At 35.3% G+C, this 26740-nt stretch overlaps 1 protein-coding gene across 13 annotated transcripts in view; it reads left to right on the top strand.

Annotated features, from left to right (window-relative positions):
- The window catches only part of LOC131435316 (uncharacterized), a 49646-nt gene that overhangs the window by 9173 nt on the left and 13733 nt on the right, over positions 1-26740 (top strand). For 3 of the 13 annotated variants that reach the window (XM_058603039.1, XM_058603043.1, XM_058603042.1), the window contains exon 4: positions 22540-23142. In XM_058603039.1, the coding sequence (XP_058459022.1) occupies positions 22999-23142 (144 nt within the window). In that variant the 5' untranslated portion in view covers positions 22540-22998. The other 10 variants (XM_058603044.1, XM_058603046.1, XM_058603047.1 and 7 more) reach the window with 10 other exon arrangements.

The raw sequence follows: 26740 nt of genomic DNA, 5'->3' as shown, positions 1-26740 counted from the left end.
GTAATTATGACTATCAAATAGATTAAAAATAGATGACTACTTATTTCACATGAAAATTCGTGCTTCAAATAAATCTGCTTTGGAAAAGATGTAAGTTTCCAAAATATTAAGATCTGTTAACCCTCCGTCTGACAGATATTTTTATACCTTCGGTCTGACTGACTGATCTTATGATTCATTTACGTGTATTTTTACGCATTTCGGTGTAAATTAGAAGTGTATTCAGGTTCATTTCTATACAAATCAGGTATATTTCGTTTCTAACATTTCTTGATTTCTTGACTTGACATGGCATATGATTTTCTGAACTCTTGTAAAAGTAAAGATATTACAGTGAAAAATGGGAACCAATGATGTTTTTGAGCGTTTTTATTTTATAGAAATGTATATTGAATTTATATAAAGAGATGTTTTGTGAAATATAATCTGAACATTTTTATAAGTTTGTCGTTGTAGTATTTACGCAAGAATAACATATGTTTTGAACCTTTGAATGCTTTTTGCAAACTGGAGATAAATAATTTGAAGCAACGATAGTCTCTCTTGTATATAAGTGTTTCGGCACCGACGCTTGTACGATTAGCCACATCATTCAATGGAATGTTGATTGGTTCACTGAAAAAAGTTTCAATAGACGAACGAACGACAAAATGTTTGATTATATGAACATTATTTATTTGGCTTTCAATGTTCGGCAAAACTAGAGTTCTAGACAAAGAATGGAGAAAAGTGCATTTTGCATTATTTTTGTTGTATCGTCGAGTTCTTTGCAAATACAATAGGCCACCAATGCCAGCACATCTAACATGTTGTTAAAAAATTGCAGTTTTGTGTACGAGACTCGGCCGCTCATGATGACATTAAAAATGCAATTTTAAAATTCTCTTATCAACAGATTTAAATTTGAAAAATAGGCAAATAATTGCGAAACACTATCTAGGATTCTAAAGTTAATTTTAGAAATTAATTTATCAGCGTTTGAGCGTTTAGTAGAATAATTTCACTAGAATAAAATTTCTTTTTTAGAAATAAATGGTGTTAAAAATTTTATTCTAGTAATTTTTGGAAGTAAGAACCTTAAGTTACTGATATATCAAGTGCTTTTAAGAAGTTTTTTGCAAACTTCCGCTTCCGTTAGTGAAGAGAGATTGCTTTTCACGACAAGCGCCACCGGTGATTTGTTTGCTATGTTTGATGTCTGTTATTAAGTAACGTTGAATAATGGCTCGTGACCGTGTATTGTATAAAAACTGGACTCCATTACTCATTAATCTATATGAAAAAGTATCAGTGTGAACAATCGAACAAATAGCCGCGTAAATAATATGTTTACTGGCACTTGTGTCCTATGCGTTCAACTTTCATGCGTAAACTGATACGCAGATATGATGAATCTAGTAGCCAACACTAACATAACACTCGTAAAATATATACACAGACGTATGTGTGTTTCCTTACCATTTCCTCAGGTCAAGATTTTAGATTCAATTTCACATTCTAAATGGATGTAAAATTGCGATGTTCCATACCATCGTATATATAATTTAAAGAATGACTTCAATCTACTATTCATAAATTCTAACTTTCAACAGTTAAAGTAACTCGTTTGACACGGCAAACAACAGATATGTCAAATCGGCGGACACAGATATGTCAAATCGGTGCAAAACAAAAATTGCTCTAGATCTACTAGGAGTTTTAATATCTTGCACGCCATTTGTTGCCGTACATATTAACATTTGTTACTCACATTTGGCTCGCACTTATTCACTTGGTTGATGGGGGGAGCGCTTCGCTGGCCCTGCGAGTATGTGGTCTAGGAACGCGAACGTGTTGCGAGACCAATAGAGGAGAACGAACGAATCATAACAACAAACGCGAAACAAGAGAGCAGCATGCACTGACCAGGCCTTTAGGCGGCATCAACCAAACGATTGTGAGCAGCACGGTTTGAAATTAACGCTCCGGACCGAAAGCAGGTGAACTTGGGGCTTCCATTCAGTGCGTTGGTTTAGTTCGGTTTCGGTTGGCAGTCTGTTACATTTTGCGGGCACACTCAGGAGGGTTAGAGCGTTGTGCGGGTCGTCTTCACTTGACGGCGCTGTTGGTGTTGGTAAAGACCCCTTTTTCAGCGCGGCACATGTTTCCTGCACTTAGCCTATACTGTTTTTTCAGCATTTTTGAGTGCGGCTCTTTTCGGATTGCCGCCGAACGGCCGTTGCAGTTTGATTTTGGGGTCTCATCAGTGCACAAGTGTTAGAAAGGTACCGCGGTGAAGCGGATCTGTAATTTCTTTTATTTCAAGAAAATGATCACCCATTTGCGACGTGTGGAGGGTATCAAACGTGTGCTTCCAAAGTGTTCACCGTGTGTTCGTTTCTTCCGTTTATAATTTGCGCTGAACAAACAATAGATAAGGATTCGCCGAGCCGTCGCGTTTGGAAGGTGCCAAACCAGTGCTATCTTCAGTAACGATTTGAACAGTTCAAAATTAAGGTAGTGTTTTTTTTCTCTTCGAAATTTGGAATTCAATTAGATTGGCAACAGGTTGGTGCGTAACGAGCTCCGGTAACGACTCATCGTAGTAGACGTACGATTTCCTGCGGCTTGAAGGCGGATTCTAGTGAGTGATCACACCATTAGTTTACTCAGTAAGCTGTGAAGTGAAGCAAACAAGCAGACGGATCCATAAACAGACGTTTAATAACAGTAAATACTACTAACTGCTTGATTGAGTCGAGTGTCAGTGGAGTGCGAAGTTAATCTAAGCAGCCGGATGAGTCATGGCTTACTGGTTTATGCGTGACTTATATGGATTAGGTGCTTGTGGTTTCGGCAGTAGATGGTGTGGGAGGAAATGAAGTTGGGGTTTGTTGCCGTAGGTTAGAACAGCAAAGGTTTGAGTTTGAGTTCGATGCATGTTTATACACCTATTTGAACTTCTTCAGGTCTAGTATCCTAACACATTGTTGAGTAGTTTGTTTAAATCCGATGACTAGCGTATTTTGAAATACTCTTATTTAGGTTAAATTACTCTTGAAGTTTTAACTCCAGTTTATGACACATCACACTTTAAAAGCATTTTTTTATGATAAGATCAATATAAAATTTCGATTGCACATTCTCCGTTTTTCGTTTCGTTACGTCGAGTGACCCAATACGTATTATCCAATTATTTTAAAATCTGGATGGACATAGACGTAGTACTCGAAATCCTATTGTTTAACTATTTTGTTGAATTAGAATGAATCTAGGTCATGATTCAGAGTGGATCACTGCGAAGTACAATCACGACATTTTCATTGTAGATGTTTGAATTCGAGTACCGCTTCAGACAGTACACACATGAATGAAACAATAATCAGAAAAACTTGTGACAAAAGAGACATGAAAAATGTTGCAACAAAATTTTGAAGAAACCAACAATGTATGTATATAGGAAATGTCAATTATTATTACATTTTTGATTCATCAGTGGGGAAGTGTATTGCCCATATCTATTAATTGAAATTCTATTACGAAGACACCAAATAAGAGCATTAATACATTAGTTCCTTATTATCAAAACTACACAATGCTTGTTTGATTTTCGATTCGTCTTTCTCCTCAAACTCTGGCTAAATATTGCACACTTAGAAACGAACACATTATAATGACATGTCTCAGAGTAATCCATCCACCAATGCGAAATAAAATATCCCTCGATTAAATTAGGAAATATATGATTTTATTTTTTTTCTATTTCATTAGTCTTATGGTCCCATAGGTTGCTATTGAATTTTATTCGTTACCGACTACTGGTTCCGGAACTACAGGATGGAGTGTGTTTAAAATTGTCATTTAGAGCGAGGCTGCAAAAACCTAGAAGATACCTTTTTTATCTACCCGCATGTGTTTTTTGCGAGAATATTCATCGATTTTTTAGTTTTCATGAAGTTATTTTAATGACCGTCGTTTTGAATGATAGTTTGAAATTTTAATCACACATTATCTTGTAATATGAGAACTGCAAACGTAGAAGATGTAGATGTAGAAATGAATTCCTATTTGAAGTTTTTGTCATTATTTATGGTACATCCAGAAACGGTATTCAGATACCAGCATAACCCAACATAGTTCGTATGTCCATGGATTAGAATGACGAATACATTGGAATAGTTTTGAACCCAACTTTGAAGATTTTTTGGTATCGTCATCTTCTATGATGGGTTGAATTTTAAAAACTCATCACCCTGTAATTTCAAAATTAAAAGTCGGAATCGGGTAAATAGTACAAACTCTAAAAGTTTCTATTCAAATTCAAATTTGTTGAATCCGAAGATATGCAGTAATTTTTTGTAGGACCATTTGACCCTAAGATTGGGATTATCGGTTCTAAAATCTCCGAGAAAAGTGAGTAAGACCCATTTTTGGGCACATGACTATCACCTTCGGCCGTTAATATAAAATCGGGAACCAGAATAGCCGGAATTGCTTTGTTTGGCTGATAATGGTTACCGATTAGAGTACCTTTGTAGCCAATTATTTTTACGTATTTTGTTGCGCCGCTTCAAGTGACGGCATAAAATCTTTAACACGCTTTATCATATAGTTCTGGAACGGGAAATCGCATCTGGATGAAAATCAGATGGCATATAAGACCAAGAGACCTTTTATTTGAACCTAAGTTTGTGCAAATCAGCCAAACGTTCGCTGAGAAATCACTCACTTTTCATTTTGGAATATATGACCACTATTTCCGATGCTTCCGGAACCGGAAACCTGGAACCAGGATAGCGAGTTAATCATTAAAACATGAATTTAGTAGTTAAATTCAATAAATGTGCTTATAATTATAATTTGCTTTCTCCTATGATGAATTTATAGATATCGACCAATTAGTTTAATTTCTGCTGTAAGTAAAATTTTTGATAAATGTATCGCAGTAAGAATGATGTCTCATATAAATGTGAATTCTATTTTTTACCAGAGCAGTCTGGATTTCATTTTGAACATTCAACTACTCATCAACTTCTACTCATTGCGATGATCGCGTAAAAAAAGGTTTGTCGCATAATGAAGGAAATCTCCATTTATATGCATATACAAAACAATCTAACATGCTTCAGGGAAGATCGTGGGCGTCCAAGAATTATCTGGAAGGCAAATATTGTATATAATCACTTTTATATGACTATTGAGTGCGGTATGTATTCGTAGTACTATTTACAGAAAATTGACATACTGTGATAAGATCTGTAGAAGAACTTGCACATCTGAAATATCCTCGGAAAGGCCTTAAGGTCTACCAACGTAACCGATGATCCATCCAAAAACTACCTGAAGTTCAGGCCTTAAGATCTACCAGTGTAACATTCAATAAGTGTCATAAGATCTACCAGTGTAACATTTAATAAGTGTAATAAGTGCATTATAACGGACTTATCGTTCTCGGTCCATATTCGTGATGCCACATGCGATCAATAGGACAATTGTAATTGCTCTAGACCATCCAAAAACTACCTGGAGCTGTATCTCTACGACTATGAGCAGCATTGAAAAACTATACATAGATTGCTGAATGCTCGAGTAGATCTTAAGACTTGTTTTCACCGATATTTATGGACGACTAGGAACCTACCTGGAACATCTAGAAATAGACAAGTAAGCAAAAGTATGAACCACAAACAAAAAAGGCATTAGCCGTTGTAGTTCTTGTTGTGACACAGTGTAGCCCCTAATGACAATGCTCCAAGTAGTTCTTGGATATTGGAACATCTCTTAAGCATTTCCATAGTCTCAGAACATACTCAGAGGTTCCTCAGGCGCTAAAGCATTTTACGTAGTAGAATTGTTGATGATATTTACACTAAAATCAAATAAAATGTAGAAAACCTTTTCTTCCGATTTATGATTTTAGTTGGTTTGACGTAAAGCCGCCATAACTAAGTTCAGTTTTTGCAATGACTGAGCGGAAACATATATTGGAGAAGCCAAATGAATGAAAAACCAACAGAAAAGATGATTTATTGGAAAAAGATACGCTCAGAGACAGGACTCGAACCTGCGTTCTTATGCATTCCGTGCATACGCGCTACCATATCGCCACTCTGGATCTTGTTTTAGTCACTTCAAAACAAAGACAAAGTAGAACGTACATCGTACATTTTTTTTTACACGGAAAATGTGAAATAACGCGATGTTCTATTTAATTTACGTACCCCCGGCTCTGCGCGTAAATTGAGGTTCCAGTGTACAATGAAAAAACATAAAAAAAAATATTGTATTTACAGGAAACTCTGGTTTTTGAGGAATTGTGTCGCATTTTTTAATTCGTTGATACTTGGAAACCGCGAATAGCATTAAAGTGGTTAAAATAGTTGTACAAAATCGATTATTCACCGTAAAAAATACACACACTGAAAAGAAAGTTGAAAGCTTTATCAATAATTAGAAAACTAAACAGAAACAAGCATAGCATTTCCTAACACAATTCGATTACTAAATCCAACGTGAAGTTTATATAGTTCATAAAAAAACATCGTAGGTGCAAAATGCAAAAGCAATTTTAAGACATTACCAAAGTAATTAGTTTTTGATGAAAAATTTTCATTTTAACCCTAAACTACTAGCTCATCTCATGAACAGTGAAGTTATATCTTTACCTCAATGAAATACCTATCTGATAAATAATGAGATAAATAATTCGGATTTCAGAATTTCTGTAAAAGCGGTTTTTGATTAAATCACTGTTTTATTTATATTAACGAGATGTAAAGCCACCCTCTTGAATTTTCTATTACATGGATCAATCCATTTAATAACCTGATAATTGTGGCTTTGATTTGGGTGGACCCGTGAGTAGAGACTTTTATATGTGCTTTGCAGACAAATGTCTGTTAACTTTGAATGGAAGTATCATTTTCGGCCCAACCTGTTTTGTTTTGTGTTTAGCTGATACTAGCGTTATTCTCTCTTATAACTCGTTATAACAGTGACAACATCAAAGCCACAACAAAGGGACTGAGTGATGATAACGAAGATAAGAAGGAGATCTAATTTGCATATATATATTTGTACATTAACGAGATGTGTGTAGGTAATAAGATAAATATAAAGGTCTTTTAGTGCAAAGATTGATGATTAACGATTACAGAACTATGTTTGTTCGGAGTAGCTCAAACATTAGTTTTATCTTATCTATTTACCTCGATGCTTCATTGCCATTCATTGCGCTACGTATTTCTGCCTATCAGTGAAAATGCGCGGTTGTTCATATTGGCGGCGCGATCATAATTTCTTCTTATTGAAACAAGTCATTCAGTCTTCTGAGCTTACATTGTTTTTTCACTTATAGTTCTTAATTTTTTACGAGACATTCAATATCAATTAGTTCTGTTCAAGTGAAAAACTTCCAACAGTCCGAGTGCTAAAATTGCCTCATTTTTCAGGCCCACTTGGAGCGTGTACACAAATTTGATATTTCCTTATCAGAACCGATAAAAATCTACATGGCAAATCGTGGCACTGCTCGTGTCAGCAGCAAATCGATTTATTTCGCGTCCCAGGAATCAGTGTGGTATTTTGCCAACGCAACAGCAACTCGTTGGCCAAGCCCGAGTAAACAGGGTGATATCACAGTGCGCGGAACATTGGCGGAAGCTTTCGACGGAGTTGGATGGTGTGAATTTTTGGTCCAATTACGTGCAGCTTTCATTGTTGCCTGGTCCGGTTGGGGCCCGAACCGTTCGCGGAAGAAAGTGAAGTGAGGTCACTTTTCGTTTGTGGGCACTCTCGCTGTGGACGTTGGTTGCTGTAGCGCGATAAGACAAAAGTGAGATTTTGTTCGTTTTGTAGTCGGATCTCGACACTTGATTGAGGACCAGCTGCGGAATTGAGGTAAAGAGTCTGTAGGTACTTTCATCGGCGGTGGCTGACCACTAAAACGGCCAGGCGATTAAACTACGGCGACTACAAGCTAGAAGTGAGCACATTTTCTATTCATAAACTAAAGAAGCAAACGAAATTACGCGTGTCGGGGGAGTAGTGGTGGTGTGAGAAAATGGATACTTACTCAGATACGGACGGGTACATTTTCTATTCAAGCTGAATGTGAACCTATTGTGAAGCATGGAGTGTAAAATTACACTTTCTAGCAAAAATCAACTAGCCAAACTACAGTTTATCATTTTTACGGCACGAACTGAATTTAGTAATCGTTTCATCTGGATGTTGCAAGTATGAGTGAACATTTCATAGAAAACATAAAAATGAAAAATGTGTTCAACTTCGTTAAAATACAATTAATAAGTCCCTTATGGATGACTAACAGTAATATAAAATAACGAAGCATGCAATATAAAATAACGAAGCACTATCTATAGTGCTTAAGTGTAAATTGTTCAAGATTCATGATAACAGATAGTTGTAATTTCATTGCAGACCAATAACATAAAGAGAGATATATAGACCACTTGAGTTTGCAGAACATGTATTGTGATAGCAAATCATAAATGAAATAATAATCTAACAAATAAGAATGCACAATTTCCTTGGTATTTGACAATGAATGAATGGCAATTTACTTACTCAGTATTTGATAATGAATAATGAAAAATGTATGAAGAAAATAGAGTGAATTCTTCTGAATATCGGAAACTGTTTTTATTAGTTGATTTGTTGATTAATTGTGTGAATTGTGTATGCTCTCAGTTTCTCGCTTACTGAATTTTGGCGGGGCATGTATAGTAAGGGCATGATCAGGAGTGTTCCAGTTCTAGATGCATAATTTATGTCAATTTCAAAATTTAAATCTGGAAATTTTAGCAAGAAAGCAGTGTTTTACTCGTGTTTCAAAAATACAAAAAAAACGGCAGCCTATACCAGTTCTAAATATGAGTAGAACTGTTCGAATAAATAAAACGGCTTGCTGGAGATACGTTTGTTTCAGTTTCAGTTCTAGTATAGATCTCCCATATAAAATTTCCAGCTACTGAATTTGCTCTAAGGCTAGACCTTTTTACGACTAAAATAGTCTAACACTCAAATGCATAAAGTGGGTCAAAAGAGAGTAATAAAATTGCCCGGTCGCAGAGTTGCACGCGGTGCTAAGGAAGAAAATATAAAAAAATAGCTGTTTTAGTTACGAACTTGTTGATTGACTGGAAAATTTTGTAGGGTCAATGTACTAATAGTAATCTTATTAGTAGAGTCACCATGTTATTTTATTGAGAACTCGACTTTCAATCAATGAATTGTGATAAAATCGAATACAATACCATTGCTTCGGCCCTAAGAAGCAATACCGCAAAAAAAGTTGATCAAAAAATGGTTCAATACTGCTGTTGCGACGCGAATACTCGAAGCAAATGCTCCTAACTTCATCTTACTCTTGAAGTCAATCTATCGAACAGAGACAACAGATCTCAATCTAACTAATAGTTTTCGTATATGAGATGACTAAAGGAGCTGATCTGATTTAAAGGGGGGTACCGTTAGCCTATGTCTTGAAATTGTGTTTTTACCTTTATATATATATATATATATATATATATATATATATATATATATATATATATATATATATATATATATATATATATATATATATATATATATATATATATATATATATATATATATATATATATATATATATATATATAGGTATAGAATTCGCTTAAAAAAAAATTTCCGAGACCCCGAACTTAGCAAATGTCCGTGTGTGTGTGTGTGTGTGTGTGTGTGTGTGTGTGTGTGTGTGTGTGTGTGTGTGTGTGTGTGTGTGTATGTGTGTATATGTGTGTATATGTGTGTTGTCAACTAAGAGGTCGAAATCTCAGAGATAGCTTGATCGATTTTGATCAAACTAGTCGCAAATGCAAGGTCTCCCCGTCCCCCTGAACGCTATTGAATGGTTTTGAGATCGGATGATTACTTTTTGAGTTATACGAAATTTTATGTCAAAATTTTCAGTTTTTTGACAATATCTTTCACAAATCACAATTGACCTTGAAAACAGGATCTGTTTTAAGACTTAGATTCCGCACGGTAATAGCTATCCAACAAGTCATAGATTGTTAAAATCCGTCAATTTTTAACGGAGATATCGATATTTTTGTGAAAACGACTTTTCGCCTTATTCCAGTAGTAAGAGTTTTACGCGTTTGATGATAAAGCGCAGTTTCGGAGCCAAATGAAACATGATTTTTATACTGTTACATACAATTGTTTCTAAGTACCAAAAAGACTGTGTACAGCATCTTTTTTCATGGCATTTTTCCTCGGACCGATTTTAGCACGGTTCGTTTTTGGCAACATAATCGTTCGAGTATGACATATAAACTAGATGATGGCAGCATTTTCAAGTTGAAAGTAATGCCATAATTATTTCGATTGCAACTACTTACAGTAATAAATGCTGTAAGAACATAAATCCTATATACCATTCGACTCAGTTCGTCGAGATCAGCAAATGCATGTGTGACAAAAAATTTCACTCAATTTTGGTTCAACCGTTTTCTACAAACTCAGATTCATATGAAAAGTAGTATACTCCCAAACAAGATTCCTGAATTATGTTTAGATCCGACTTCTGGTTCCGAAACTATAGGATGATATGTGAAACGAAATAAAAATGGTGTAACTCATTTTTCTCGTAGATGGCTGAACCGATCTAAGATTTAAATGCAATCTAAGATTCAAATGAAAAGTTTTAACATTCTATAAAACTTCTTGCTTTTCAGTCAGATCCAACTTCCGGCTTCGGGGATATAGGGTGATTTGTATAAAAATGTCTATTTCACATAAATTAATTAGATTTATCGGGTTTGCAGATTTGGATAGTCGATAACCAAATAAACTTATTTCAGTTATAGTGGTATTCAGTTTTCGATTCGGAAGTTACCCAAGAATTTAATTCGCACTACGATTTTTCAAAGATCTACACTGATTTTCAAATATTTTGAAACAAATGCAAACTATACAGCTATGATGATGAATTTTTAAAATTCAAACCGACATGGAAGATGACAATCCCTAAAAGCATTAAAGTTGGACTCAAAACTATTGCAATTTATTCATCCTATGGCCATACGACTCGGTTTGGGCCTTGCTGGTTCCTGAATACCGGCTCTGGAAGTACCTTAAATAACCGTAAACTCTAACGTGAAACTTACTTCGACATATCATGGAATGTTCAAATGATTATCACACGTTTAGATTCAAACTCGATCTGATTTGCAGTTTAGACATTACAAAGTAATGAGTGATTAAAATCTCAAATAGTCGCTTAAAACGACGGTCATTAAAATAATGTCATTAGAACTAAAACACCGAAGAATGTTCATGCAAAAAACACATGCGGATTGATAAAAAAAGGAATCGTCTCACTGCTAGGTGGATTACGTACGTTTTTTAGTCTTGTATTTAGTTGTCAAACGACTTATTTTGTAAACAGCCCGACGACATATTTCTCTAAAAGGCCACATAAAAAAACGGTCAAAACGTTCCACAGTGGCGGGAAACCGGACGAAACCTAAAAAAAAACGATGTTTGACATTCGATATGTTTATTTTAATTTAGTTTTCTGATACATTAAATAACACATTATCAACATTTTAAGAGAATCGAACCTGTCTCTGATTTATTACTGCACTCAGGTAAATTAAAATGTTTTTTCAGCCCATGAATCACAATTTTTAGAGACACTTGAATTATCTGTCATTTTCATAAGTTTTCACCAATTCGGGTAAAACTAGTCCCAATTGGACGGGAAATAAATACGCTTTCTACTTATTACTTCACTCGCGTTTGCTTGGTCATATTATTGAACACAATGAGTTATGTAAATAATCGTTTGACGTTTTCGATAACCGTCAAAATACCTGTATGTTGGATCGAGTAACTTGCAACTCAGCTTGAATAATTCTGTATTTTGTTTGTTATTACAAAAAGTTTAATCATACTCAAAGACAGAAATAGATTGGATAAATGGAGTTGTAATAAATTGAGAAAATAAACTTCATACACTCCAGAAGTAGAACTCTAAATAGAAAACTTTCATGAATTTTTGAAACTGTTCTACCAAACGAAGAACTCCAGAATTTCATTGTTGAATTATAAGATTGATAGTTTCTATTATAATTATTATACTTCTTGTTCTGTGCTAAGAAGTGATCAAGTAGGCTCTTGTTTTGACGTAGAACTACGTCTTTCTTTGCTATGCTCACATGGGTGCATTTTCTAAATTTCACAACACGAAAGTTTTTAATAACTTTTACCCTGTTTGAGTATTTTCTCTAATTATTTCACGAAAAGAATGGAAAAAGAAGTAAGATTGTTAATAATACCACGTTTATTACGTAAACATTGTTTAAATTGTAAAAAAATAGTTCCAAACACGAAACATTAAAATCAATTGAATCTAAAATAGACCCGTTTGCTAGCTTCAGTCTATGATAATCCATGAACGGAGACACATCGAGTGCGTAGGCTGTCATTTACGGCAAGACAGTAAAACTACACCCGGTATTATTCAACTGTTGCTTCAGTCAATGGCGAATATGAGTTTCTATTCATCTAGCCTAAACGCAGCAAAATGGCAACTAGTTCTTCTGTGAGCATATCTGCTGTTAGACAATTGCTGTGTGAGTTTCGCTTCAAACAAAAGTGATAGCATCATCCAGCTTCTGGTCGTTTGCATTGAAGGAAAAGAAAACTGAAAGTGGACAACGATGGGAAACATTATACAAAATCAGCCGTTGTAATGGCTCTAAATGTTATATAAAGAACTATTAACATTACTTTTCTTGCAAATCGACGGTGAAAATCATCAGTTTTGTGTAAATCTAGAATAATTTGATATGATGTGCACTTTTCGCTTTGGCAGCGGTTCACAGAAAAATATGTTTCCATGTGTTTTGTTTATACTTCAATCGAATTCCGATGACCCATACATACGTATACAAAGCAAATCGTCTTTGAGGTCATCGCTACATCCACTTGCCCCGCTTTTAAGTAATGTTTGCATCAAATGGACTCAAGCATTATAGAAAGACTTTCAATCCCTGGTAAGGAATCGACGCGTATTTAGTTTGTGACCTTTCTCTTATCAATTGTACCCAACTTTCTGAAGACAAACCAGACAATTATACTTTGAGAAAGAATGGGATAAAAAATTATATGAATATATGAATAATGTAGGGATTTTACAAATTGTTTTCAAGAATACAAATCAGCAAGTTGATAAAAAGTTTAATTTATTAAAGCCATATACCATTACAGGAGCAATACGACGTCAAACCGAAATACGTTTTTAAAAGATTTTCAATTAATTGCACAATATCAAAGGGGCTACTATATACATACCAATTCACACCCTCTCATTCTGCTATTAACGCAGCAGGTGATAGCACCCAGGCGAGACCTTTCTATTGACGAAATATTTACGAGAGAAGGGGTTCAAAAGTACTAAATCAACGTGGTTAATGAGCGGTTGCTAATGGTATACTGTCTAAAACGTCCTTCTCAGTCAACTCACGCACTGGATGCATCAAATGTCAACTTCAGGTGACATCGCTTGAACGGGACACAATTTTTCTTACATCCTACCCCGCGAGATGTTTAATATTACCGTCATTTTGATTTTTTTTTAAATTGAAAACGTGTTTTCTTACCCTCAATCTTACATCTACACATTTTTAAAACGGAATTTTGTGTTTTTTCTTGTTTCTTACAAAGAAATAAAATAAAGAAAATTGATCTATTCTTAAGAATGAATTGGCAATGAAAGAATGTTCATGAACGACTTCTAGCTACTACACCTGAACGCATTGTTTCTAAATTCGGATGTGAGATACCTGTTTTGTTGAATTGTTCATTATATGCGGCAAACGAATCGAGAGAAACAGACTGAATAAAATGGGAAAATTCCCACCGATTGTTCATAATGCGATATGCATGCAAGATGCGAAAGAAAAAAATCAAGGTCGAATCAGTTAAATAATGACTGGTATATGCACTGATTGACGTGTAGCTTGCGATTAGTTTCAGTGCTTTTACTCTATTGACAATCAATGATTTTTGTTGGAAGCGGAACGTTAATTTTCAATCGAAAGATTTGAAGCAATTTGGGAAGATCGTAGTTGTGAATTGGTAGTATTCAGTCGATGCCGGTAATCAAAGGTCACACGCTAAGGCATGATATAGGAACTTGTGAGTCGATGTGGGACTGGCAAATTTGGCCTAAAATAACATTCACTATATGAAATCGCGAAATTAATCCTTTCTAACACTTTGCATTAAAATTAACTCTTCGTCAAATGTTTGACATTTTCAGTAAGCTGGCAAATTCGGTCAACTGATGGAAATATCAAAACTGATAACTTCTAGACATAACAATTCCTTGTACGACAAAGCGATTATGAATTGAATAATACTCATTTTATGAGCGTTATAACCGAGTGATATCACTTCAAACTACATTGGTGAATTTATTGTATACCAATAAGTAGAGACACTCGTACTTTATCGGAAGTAATAAGTTTGCATTATTTGGCCGAGGAAACGTCAAACACAGAGTGAGGTGTTGATTCAGTATGATACACGTGTCGATGCAAGCAGATGGTTGAGTTGGTATTAAAATGAATAAATTATGCACACACATTTAGCGAAAGTAGTTAGCCAGTTTGGGTATAAACAGAGTGACAACATTTTATCCGTAATGTTTCCAGCAACCAGAAAAAATCATAAAGAAATGTTGGCAATTTCTTGAGTTTTGGATTTGACAGATTTGACATATCGTTTGAAATGACACTGATTGCACGTATTTCTTCAAAAATTTGCGATTCACTTTTACTAGGACTGTGAAATTTAGAGATAGTCTAAAATAACATTAATAACAATTTATAGATAAATCGACTTTAGTCTACTTCACTATTCGACTGAATTTCATTTTCTTTCTTGTCGTAACTCGGTCAGACAAGACTTTCAATTACTATCTTGTTTAACCCCTTCATGAGCTCAATAGCAGACTTCTTGCTTACATTCACTGACACAGATTGTGAAAAAGTAAATGCTGTTACTAGTTGAAGATCCAACTGTCCGCAAATGTCTATTTTGTACAAGATTCGTTTTTTGTTACGATCCTGGGTAGAAGAGATTTGGAAACCAATAACAAATTCTGTTGTTAAAACCAAACATCTCAATGGTAGAAAATAACATTATTTAGTTTTAAATAAGAGTTGAAATATAAAAAAAATCATAACAAGGTCTGCATGAGAGAACGGCAACAAAATTTAAAATTCTGTCACTGTAATATTAAACCAAGAATAAAATATTTATAGAATTTTTCAGTTATTTCATATTCGAGCATTCAGAATAGACTAATATCATAAGTATTTCTCCCCGTTATAGTTTCGATATTGTTCCCGTTATAGTGTAAGTATTTCTCTTTTTTTATTCTGATGAAGTTTAATCAATAGAACTCTATTTGAAAACAGTGCTACTGGATAAATTTACTAAATGCAATTGGAATAACTCATCAATAACGAAATAAGATATAATAATTAATTTTGAAGCTAATTTCTTAGATGAAATGTCAAGAAAATATCAAGTATTGCCATGACAGCACAGAAACATCAAGGCAAGATATGATGGTAAAATATGTTATTATTTTGATATTTGTTTGCTATTTACACCTACCCGGGTTACCCCCGATGACAAATCACATCAAATCTAGTAACAAAACGCAGCATTACTTCCATTTTTTGGTATTTTTCAAATGCTTTCGGTAATTATCTTAGGATCATATAATCTAATTCCAGAATCTGAAAAATGAAATAATGTTAGCAGTTTTCACTAAAGAAATAACTAAGTACTTCTGAAAACACTCAATATTTTACTGTCAAATATACAAAATTCTTACAGTTTTTTACTGCTTTTACTAGTTTAAATTAAACTGCCATTCCCACATAGTAGTTAAACCGCTAAACAGACGCAAAGTTCCAGATTATTTTGACTGCCGAAGCGTAATGTATTGGCTTATAATTACATATCTGACTGGATTGTGTTCCTATTCATAATGTCTATAAGAACATTTTGAGGGCATAAATTTTAATTTCTAAACACGTCCATTTCAGTTCTTTTTACAATGCAATTTACGCATGGATAGATGAATGATTTCCTGTGTCTGAGCGGCAAAATAAAGTGAGCACCGAAAAATGGAAACTAATAACCGGTTTATTTTTTTTTTATTTTAGTTTCGTCTTTTCTATGTTCGGGACATCATCAGTAAAGACACTGTACCAGTTTAAGTGTCTTAAGTAGTAGATAGGAAATTGATAGTACCTATTATTTTTCTCCGGATAGAACCAGCCTAGAGGTCGTGTGGAATTCGGTGGCAGAAAATGTAGCCAAAGATAGATCCACTGGATTCCTGCTTCCATGTCGTAAAAGGTCACAATTGCATGAGTTTCTCTTTTAGTTTCCAGAACTCTTTTCTACGCAGAAAAAAATGAAAAAAAAAAAAGAAATTTACACGACTTGTAAATCAGTAGTACTATTTAATAGATATCAATATAATCAATATAAAATCTTATTAAAAAACAATAATCGATGTAAAATTACATAGGAATTTATTTATTTTTCATATGAACAAAACTGTATATTCAAAAAATGGCTTATTTTTGCTTTCAAAGTATATTGAAAAATGAAGAACTGTAAAATAACTCTCCATTCAATGGCCTGCTCCAAAAAAAAGTGCATGAAAATTTATGTTAATTCACAAAATATTTTTATCTGTGTACTAAACTATCACCTCGTTCAACAAAGTGTTCAGTTTATTATTAATTATTCAAGAAAATATTTCTTATCTCTTATTTTCCGGTTAGTTGTTGTGTGTACTTTTCTCTACGTTTCATCTTAGACTCGTCAGTGCAAAGCAGTTAAAATGAACTGCTTAGTTCAAACTTAAACAGTTCGTTCGGTACGTCAGCAAAGTGTTTTGCAAATAACATTAACTTTACGTCTACTGAGCGGTTCAAGCTGAACTGTTTAAGCTTGCACTAAGTAGTTCAATTTGAACTGCTCTGCACTGACGAGTCTAAGACGGAACGTAAAGAAAAGTGAAAACGGTTATGTTCCCTAAGCACAAACTTAGGTTAACCCCTATTTTGTGTAGTTTAAAAAAAATATTATGAATTTAGTTTGCTAATGCATATTCTTAGCCGTCTGGATGGTGGTGAGCCCAATTTGTCCGCGTCTCTAATCTCTATTTCGAATATGACGATTCGTCAGCAATAAAACTGTTTCACTAGAATAATGTGCGTAATTTTATTGATCTAGCACACATATCTACTTACTAAATTAGTTGTTTTATTGCTCTGTTAAGCGTTTGTATGGCCAGCTAGGAAAAACGATTTATATAGCTTGAGTAGATTTTGGATCCTTCGAGCTGTCAAGTCTGAAACCTTTTTGGTTCAAACGTCTTGGCTGTCTTTGATATTCTCAGTTAAAATAGAAGAAGTGTCCGGGTGTTTACTGTATTAGCCAGGTATGACGTAGGAAATCAGGACAAGCCAAGCTCAAAATGTCATGCAACATTTTTTTTATTTAAAAGATATTTTTTATTCAGGCCTATTTGCGTACAAGCTATACGTGGCCGATTAAGCCGATTTTTTAAATAATTTTTTTTTTGAGTTGGATCTCGTTGTCACCCTTTTTCTAGGAGGAGAGAAGCTTCCATTTCCCTCCTGCTAGGATTGAGGGGCACTTCGTTCGTGGTTCGTCTCGTCATCCATTGCCGCATCGATGGTATTGTTGTCGATTTCCGTCTTCTTTTTGTTGCTAGTTGCTGTAGATGCACCTTGTTGTATATTGGTTGCAATTGCTGGTTGTTTGGAGGGTAAGTTGTTAACTGCAGCCGGTGTACTTTGTTCTATAGAGGATACTGATGGTTTCGTTGAAGGGGAAGCTTCATTGTTGTTGGCGGCTGTCACAGGTGTATTGGGGTTGCTTGGGGTTGGTGTGAAGGAAGCACCGTTGTCCTTTGGTGTAGTTGTCTCCTTGTCCAGTTTATCACATGGCTTACCGTAGTGAATAGCTTTCTGGCAATATAGACATGTGGCTATCTGATTATCATAGGTAACAAGTGATTTGCACGGAATTCTTGTATCTTGACCGAAAATCACATAAAAAGGTATAGGCCTCTTCAAGTGTATGCGTAATAAACGTACGCCATTCAGAATACCGGGGAAAAATTCTTCCACTTTTCTTTTTCGATAGAGAGAATCTCTCCGTATTGGAACATAGTTTTGTGAATATAAGAATCGGTGACGCTTGAGTGAAGATCATGCACACGCACTTCCATAGCACTATCATCCATATATACTGGAATGTTGTACTTAATGTTTTCGTGCTCCACATAGTGCACATTGTTATTGTCTTTAGCGAATTGAATTGCATTCAACTCTTTATAAAACTGTATTTAAACGACATTATTCGTCTTATTGCATTGAAGTTAATGTCAAGATGCATTTGCTCCTTAAGCAAACCTTCAAGTTCTCGTATCGAAGGTCGAATTTTGCACTGCCTGAAGTCAACAACAATTGTATTCTTTCGTGTCGGCGGTAGCTTTTGTTCGTTTGGTTCACTCATTTCGAGGTAGTTCTATTGGTCACTACACAATACTGTACTTGGTTTCTTTTGTCCCGAACGTAAACGGTTTTGTTTTATCGACTGACTTGGATGAGATGTAAAACCGAACTGAAATGTCATGCAACTGTTAGGATGAGAGTAGCTACAGAACATAAAGTTTCACTGTGAGACAGACTGAGTATCACTTATTATCAAAGTATCAGTTTAGACCTAATTGGCCGTAAATTAGAATAACTTCATATTTCTCTTTCGGTATCGGGCTGCCAAGAGATTGAGGAAAAGACTACAAGGTTGAAAACCAACATTTCGATACATATTCACCAAAGCATTTCGTCTATTATAAATCAGACGCTTATTATGAACTTAATCATTTCCATTTTCGTAGATTATTCTTATAAAATAGATGTCCTTGATTTCTTGTTTCGAGGTGCAATTGGAGGTCTGTTATACATGATCGTTTTGATTACGAACATCGCGTGTAGGTTTTCAAATAAATAGGTTTAATTAACAACCAAGATAAATCCTAATCATTTAATCGCTCAACTAACACTTTCAACTAGTTGGATAAAGCACAAGATTCGTTCTTGGGGTGTATCAAAACATATCAGCTACTGGTGCAGCTTTCAAATTTACGCTCAGACAAAAGAATTTTTACCAGATTTGAGTCTGAAAATGCCAAAATGTCTGCTGCATTTCTCAAACACGGATAAAAATCTACTGCCGGTACCATGATTAGGAAATTATGAAAATCATGAAACATGTCTTCTTATGAGATCATACCTATTATTAATTATATGACGAGCAAAATGATTTAAATCATGAATTTTTTTTAAGATTTACTCACAAAATCATCAGTAATAGGCATGGTCTCATGAGAAGTAATGTTTCATGATTCTCATGATTTCACAGCATCATTGTATTATTCTGGTCAGAGCTCTGACTGGACATTGCAAACTCAATTATCACCGGGTTTTTGGCCCTCCATACATGGTTGCGTTTGTGTATGTGAAGCTAAAATTATAAGCTAAGGATATTCTATCGTTTCTCACCCAATGTAGCTATAGTCAGAGGGGTTCATCGTTCTTCCTGAAGTGAATGAATCCTTTCTATATTGACCTTAATATGTTTTAGCAGATTGTTTGACATATCTTATGGGTGCCGAAAATACTTCTGCTCACACACACACACTGCGAATCGTTCTGCATTCTTCCGGGAATGCAGAATGGTGTCGCTTTTGTAAAATTTCTTAATCCTCTCGGGGGTTGGAGGTTTTCTTAACTGTGCATTTTGGCACCTGCAAATCGTTCAGCAGCTGTTCGAGGATGCAGAACGATTTGTTTCTTTAAGTTTTATGCTGTTTTTCCACCTCTACCCACTATACATTTCCCTTCCATGTTCATTCTATTCTTCTCTTCCCTGTAGGAAAATGATGAGAAGCCACGACAAGGCACAAATCTCCAAATAACTAGGGAAACGTGTTACTTGAGCCAATTAGTTCTAATTTCTGAACACCACTTTTTTCCTGTTATACTTGTGGTGATGCCGAGAACTATTAGTAAGTGTCACTAGGAGCAAGACGTGTTGGACTAACATTCCTTTCCATCCTACAGTGACCTGCATGGGCGACGGCCATCTACGTTATTGATCATTTTTCATGATCTACTACTCCCAAATATCATGCATCTAGTTCAATATGCAGCTACAACTGGGTTCTGATCAATCAAGTGAAACACTCGGGCGTTCGACTAAGCTAAGCTTAAGTAGAGTCTGCTTAGCGGATTATGTTGAACTGCTGCGTAGCGTGGTAGTTCAACATGAACTACTGACGAAACCTAAATACAAAAAAAATAATAATAGAATAGATGTTTTGGAATAAAATCCACCCAGTGACAGCACTCGAACCAGTATTCTTATGCAACCCGCGAATTCACGGATTGCACAAGAATGTAGCTCTGCTTCTGGTCGGTATTTTTTTTTCTAAAACATCTCTTTTCTGTGAGCTAGTATTCATTTGTTTTTCACTCTATTTTTCCGCTTAGATACTGAAAATAATGTAAGCTACCTAGAGGGGGGCCCGAAATTAGGAATAATAACAAAAAAAGTTTGATGAATAGTATGGGGCTGATGATCTTGCAGTTTACACCGTGAGATAGTGGTTTCAAGATTTTCAAAACTTCACTATCTTTGACTGTGTCAAAACTACATAAAATGTAGGTTAACGCATGACCAAATAAACCTTAATAGTAATAATACATAAAATTGTACTGAATGACTGGAAAGATTCTGCAGATGAGAAAGATATCCTTTCGTTGTATCCCACACGCTTATTTAGAACTAAAAAGACAAACGCAAGCGCACTTCGAGTACATGTTTGACTGGATCCAATCTTATACACCAGGAAAAAAATTACTACTCGACCATGATCTGAAGTCGGCACGAGTGCTTCCAAGGGGCACACGTGCCTTGAAGGAGACTCACCAATTTTATTTCAATGCTCAATCATGAAACTTCCAGTTGGAAAAGTTCTGTCTTTAACAGACAGTACAGCATCATTCTCGATTGCGAGCAATAGTAGTATTCTTGAAAGACTTCAAAGACTACTTCTTCAACTCTAACAGAAGTCATTGAAGAAACGTGTATTTAAGTTTGAGATTTTCAGCACTCAATATTCTGTATTTCTGAAACCAGAATCCGAATTCGGATTACATTGGAATTACATTTGAATCCATTCAATCATTTGTGAAAATCGGCCTTGTCATCTCATATAAATCTATGTCAGTTCTGTTTTGAAAACCGGTAGCGCCAAGTTTGTATAAAAACTAACTAACAAGACCATGAAGTTGAAACAGATTTGAACTAAGTGGAAAAGATTTGTCTGTTTTTGTTGCATCGTTACTTCTAATGGCAATTTAAAATTTTCATCACTCATCACGGACCTGGAAGTTGGATCTCGATTAGTTTAAATGCCATACGGGATAATAACACCTGTCATTTGAATATAAGTTCGTAAAATAGGCCAATAAATATCGGAACAATCGATGTGAGAGCCATTTCGACGTTTTTGATAGTTTATTTCTGATGCTTCCGGAACTGGTGAAGTCAACTGGCCCCTCCAGAAACAAAATCCTGGGTACGGGTCTGCATGGAGTGATCATTTATCAATTACTGCTGATTTGAGTTCTAATATGTATGTTTTCCACTATTATGGTATTCAGTTTAAACGAAGAGTTTTAGGAAATAAGGATGTTCGAAAAAAAATTACAAAATTTTTGGAGCGAGAGGACTAGACCATAACCATATATTTCTATGTTTAGATATCTGAAACCAGATCAATATAATCTCAACTATTGTAGATCGATTGTAGGCGATTCGATTTTTTTCGTATCGTAAGCATAATGCGAACATCCCTTCATATGCACTGGTATGTACAATACCATAGCTTTGAAATGAGTAAATTGTAGTGCAGAATAGTTTTGTGGAAGAGTCGTTTGAATAGGCATTCTGAAAGTCAACCGTCGCTGGTACAATGGACGTTGAGAACAACTGTTGCGCAGTTATTAGAATGAATTTCGTTTGTTTTCCCGTGGCCTATGGCTTCCGAACCGTGAAGCCATTGAAAAATTGCTAGTAAATACACTGAACACTTGTGGACATAACGTACAGTAGTCGCTTGACTCGAACGGGTGGACTAATTATTTCCTTGACACCGGTGAGAAGTCATTCAACTACTGACTACATAAAATAGTAGACAATTTATAATGCCATTATAAACTAGAGCCTTGACTACATGGTTGAGAACAAAACGGCTGGAAGCAGCACAATTTGAACATTGAACTTTGTTTTTATAAATTGGAAAATCGTACTTACGTCACGATAGATTGATATTATTTTTTTCTCTTCCATCAGGAAAATCGTCTGCATAGTATCTCTGAAAATGCCTAAAAGATCCGTGGACACTAATTGAAGGTTGAAAAAAAACTGTGCTTCAATGTCAGCGGTGCCGCTGATTATGAGACTGTTAACGAAAACAGTAGAAGGGGCTAAAATTCACTTCCGGCCTGACGGGAGCTAGGTTCCACTTGAAATCCCCCGATGACCACTGATCGGTTTTTTGTTGTTTGTTTCAAACTGTGACAAGGAAGTTTGATGATTCCGAATTTTATCTGCGAGCGAAACAGACTGTGACAACATCGGTGGATTGTGCGTTATTTTTTTGTGCTACCATAAAGTTAAAAGTAGTGTTTCAGTCACATTAGTGGATCGGAAAGTACGAAGATCATACCAAAAAAGTTGCGCTAGTTCGAGTGATGCTAATTCAGTGGAATTGTTAACCAAAATTGAATAAATACTAACTTTGTTGAAAAAATGTCTACCACAGCCGATATGAGTGCCAGCAATAATAATGGTCATAGCAATGACAACAATAATACAGTCGCGAGTAACACCAACAATGACGCACAGAGCATGGAGGTGCAAGTTACCATTAAGGATTTACCTATTACTTTCAAGGTAAGCTAAGTTTGATAATTGATTTATATTATAGTCGAATTTCATACCATTTCGAACAAATGTTGGTAGTACTTTTCCAGATTTCAATGAAACTTTCTGACTTTTGCACAGAAATCCGCTTGGAATACTTCATTTTTCCGAAATTTATCTAAACTGTCTTTTGAAAAGGGCCAAACTTTTTCTGTGATTTTCTTTGAATTGACTGGTGCAGTTATCTTTTGTACAGAGTTGCGCAAAGGAACCTGACACATTCTATTCTCTTGTTACACTGGAACCAAACAATGGAGGGAGAAATCGAACACGGTAACAGAAAGTAGAAGAATGAAAGTTTATGTTCCTCTAGTAGTTTACCATCACGGAACACTGAAGCGACGACACGACCTGCCACTCTTCCATCAAAACTGTATCGTAAATTTAACTATCCCTCAGTAACTGGTAATGTCAAAATGAAGTCATTTGGAAAATGTTTGAAATTGGCAACCCAGACCGAAAACTGTTGTTTTTCGAATAACAGTTACCGCAACCTTGGTTACTGCTAACTCGAAGACTTATGGCGTTTTCGTTTTTAATTTGCACTACACCGGTGCAGTGCTACACTGAGGCATGAATAAACGAACAAAAATGACGAAAACAAAAACAGTAACCATTGACTACAATAAACGATTCCATTGCACAGAGCTACACCAAACTTTTGATGAGTGCTACACCAGTGGCATCGGTGCAGAAAAAGTGTAGCACTGGTGTAGTGCAATTGGTAAAAACGAACGGTTTCAGTGCAGCTTTCGCTACACCGGTGTAGTGCAATTTAAAAACGAAAACGACATTAATTAGATTGTAAATAAGAAAATTTTTGAGACGATCCCTCTTTGCTGCTTACCAGAAGGCCAAATTTGTTTGAAGAATTATGCTTGCGCTACTTCTGTTCTACCCCTTCGACTTCGAGGTGAATGATTTCGGGCACTATTTGTTATAATTGTTTTATATTTAGATCAACCTGGATAGTCAGGTTTTACTGAGGTTCGGTTCAGCTGTAATGTCACGAAGTACTCCAAGATTCGATTATTTTTTTTTGTTTTGATGATGGTAAGACTTTAGGGATCCGCACTAAGGAGGAATTCGTTTCTCTGCGTTTTTTCCAAAACAATACGTAGCGTTGCGGAATTAACACAGACGATTTCACTACTTTTTTCAAACTATTTGTTTATTTATTCTGGGTTTCTTAGTTACTGTTCGTAGCAACTAAAACAGTGTTGTTGTTTGGTTTTGAAGAATCAGTTGTACGTTACAACTATTCGTGAGTTTAGAAAAACATTTTTAATTATTGGAAGGGCTTCTCCACAACCTGTAACGGATTCGTCTCGACATAATAATGACAGTTTTTCTTGTTTACCGCGTTGTCCAGGTGGAAGTGGCCTTTGTCGCTCATCATAATCCGCCTTGTAAAAGATGGAGCACCAAATGTTCAAATGTTCAACAAAAATTTAAATCATGTCGTCAATTTCGAAAACTTTGAGAGCGAGTAGTATGAATTTTCGCGATGCACAAGCAAAATTATGAACGGGTCACTACTTTTGCTGTTTTCACAATCGAGAAGAAAATATCAAAATCAGGCAGTAGGCGTGATACTTGTTGAGGACGAATGCGAGATGCCCAAACTTTATTTTGGCCTGTTATTGCGATTCCTTCTTCATGCCCTGTCAAACAAAAATTCAATGTAGTTTTGGTTGCCTAATTGAGAAATTCTATAATTATTACTGAGTGGGATGGTTTGTAAGTTTTTTTGTCGATCACAGAACCAAATATTAACAAAATTGATAAACACAATCATGCATATTATAAAACTATAAAACTTGTGTCTTTATTTTCCATTTGGAAGACTGTGAGTCGTAAATCAACTGTTTGATTCTGTTTTTCTCACGCACATGCAGTAAACCCAACACCATAAATGTTTCAAGAAGTTACTTTTGAGCGAGAGTTGAACACGGTCAGTGATTTGGGTAAACACGCGTTAGAAAACCACCAACGGAAAATACACACTATTGTCCACATATGCCATCTGAAAACACATCCTAAGTAGAATTTTTTTTTCCACTACCCAACGGAAAGACAGATTAAAAGTATTACTGATGAAATGAAAATAACGAAATACGTAAAGTGGCGACAGAGCTAATAATTCTCAACCTTCTCCAATCCGGGGAAATCGTTCTGCCAATTGAACTACTGTGGATGTGATGGAACACAATTCAGAAAGTGGTAGAATAGATCTTGGAATATGATCTCACTGTGCATGGCCGGTATGGTTTAAATTTTAGTTTAATACTGCACTTTAACATTTATCAAGTCTGCTATTATTAAGTCTATGTTTGCTCGATAAGATCTTGAATTAATGTTTTATTTTACCCTTGCAGAATTGGAAAGGAAACTAGATTTGAATTTTAAACTCAAGTTAACTGCAAAAATGCTAAATAGATCAATATAGGATTTTATTAAATTTTTTACCAGGTGGGAATAGAATAATATATCCAAAATGGGCATTCGACCAAAAAAGTTTGGGAATCACTGATCAAGACCAATGTATAAAATCCAGAAATAACAAACTGAAAGGTACATTTTACTTGCTGTATGTTATGTTATAATTGATTTATATTCATGATGGTGTGATGTGATGCCAATCACACTCTCACACACGAAAAAACATTTAAATTGTAAACTACTCAAAATCTTAATTATTGCCGCACCCAAGTGAACTCATAAAAGCATCAATAGGCAGTGAACCAGGTTAACTAGATTCCTACTCTCTAACTTTACCAAGCACCCTTCCAAACAGCCATATCGCATTCGTTCGAAAGCACTAACCGTGGCAGAGACAAGGTCTTGTTTACCGTTTTCATAGGAAGAAAAGCTATGCAATCTCCCGGAAAATGGGTTTTTCGTGGAAGGTCGGTTTGTAAGTTGGAAAGGACGGTTTTCTGTGATTTTTACGAATGTACAAATTACCAGTACTATTCTAGTCTTTGAATTTTAACTTTAGTTATATACCCGCAATTTTGTGTCTGAAATTATACAAATGAAAAGAATATGTTTCAATGAGACTGTTTGAATGACAAGAGAAAGCCATTATTGGTGGATTAAGAGAGTTTTTCTTTATTTTCAGTGAAAAGAACTCAAATATTTTTCTTTGTTCAATAAATACAATACCTATTGTTTGACTTTTTTAAACTTAATCTTGAGTTATTTTGAATATTTTCTTCCATTCGCTCTTTCCATTGTTGTCATAACACAATGGGAAAAATTGCCCAACAGCGAGAGTTTCGTTCAATAAACTAAAATTAAATAATCCGCATTCAACCTGAAATCGAGTCAATGCGACTCAAATGTTAAGTAATTATAACTTACTAGTGAGTAGGTTTAACTCACTAATTTTGCAAGTGCCTTGGGGAAACTACAGCGCCTCTTTACCTAAAATAAGGTTAATGAGCGGAATCTCTAAGTTATGTAATAAATACTCATAATAAGGTAGGTTTTCAGTTCCGTGTAGTTCTAAGCATAAGCTCCCGGCTTTGAGTACATAGGGGAGACCGGGGCTAGTTGGCCTAGT

The sequence above is a fragment of the Malaya genurostris genome, chromosome 3, assembly GCF_030247185.1.
Source record: "Malaya genurostris strain Urasoe2022 chromosome 3, Malgen_1.1, whole genome shotgun sequence".
NCBI lineage: Eukaryota > Metazoa > Arthropoda > Insecta > Diptera > Culicidae > Malaya > Malaya genurostris.
Note: the sequence above shows the minus strand (reverse complement) of the source record. Positions and strands in the feature narration are given on the sequence as shown.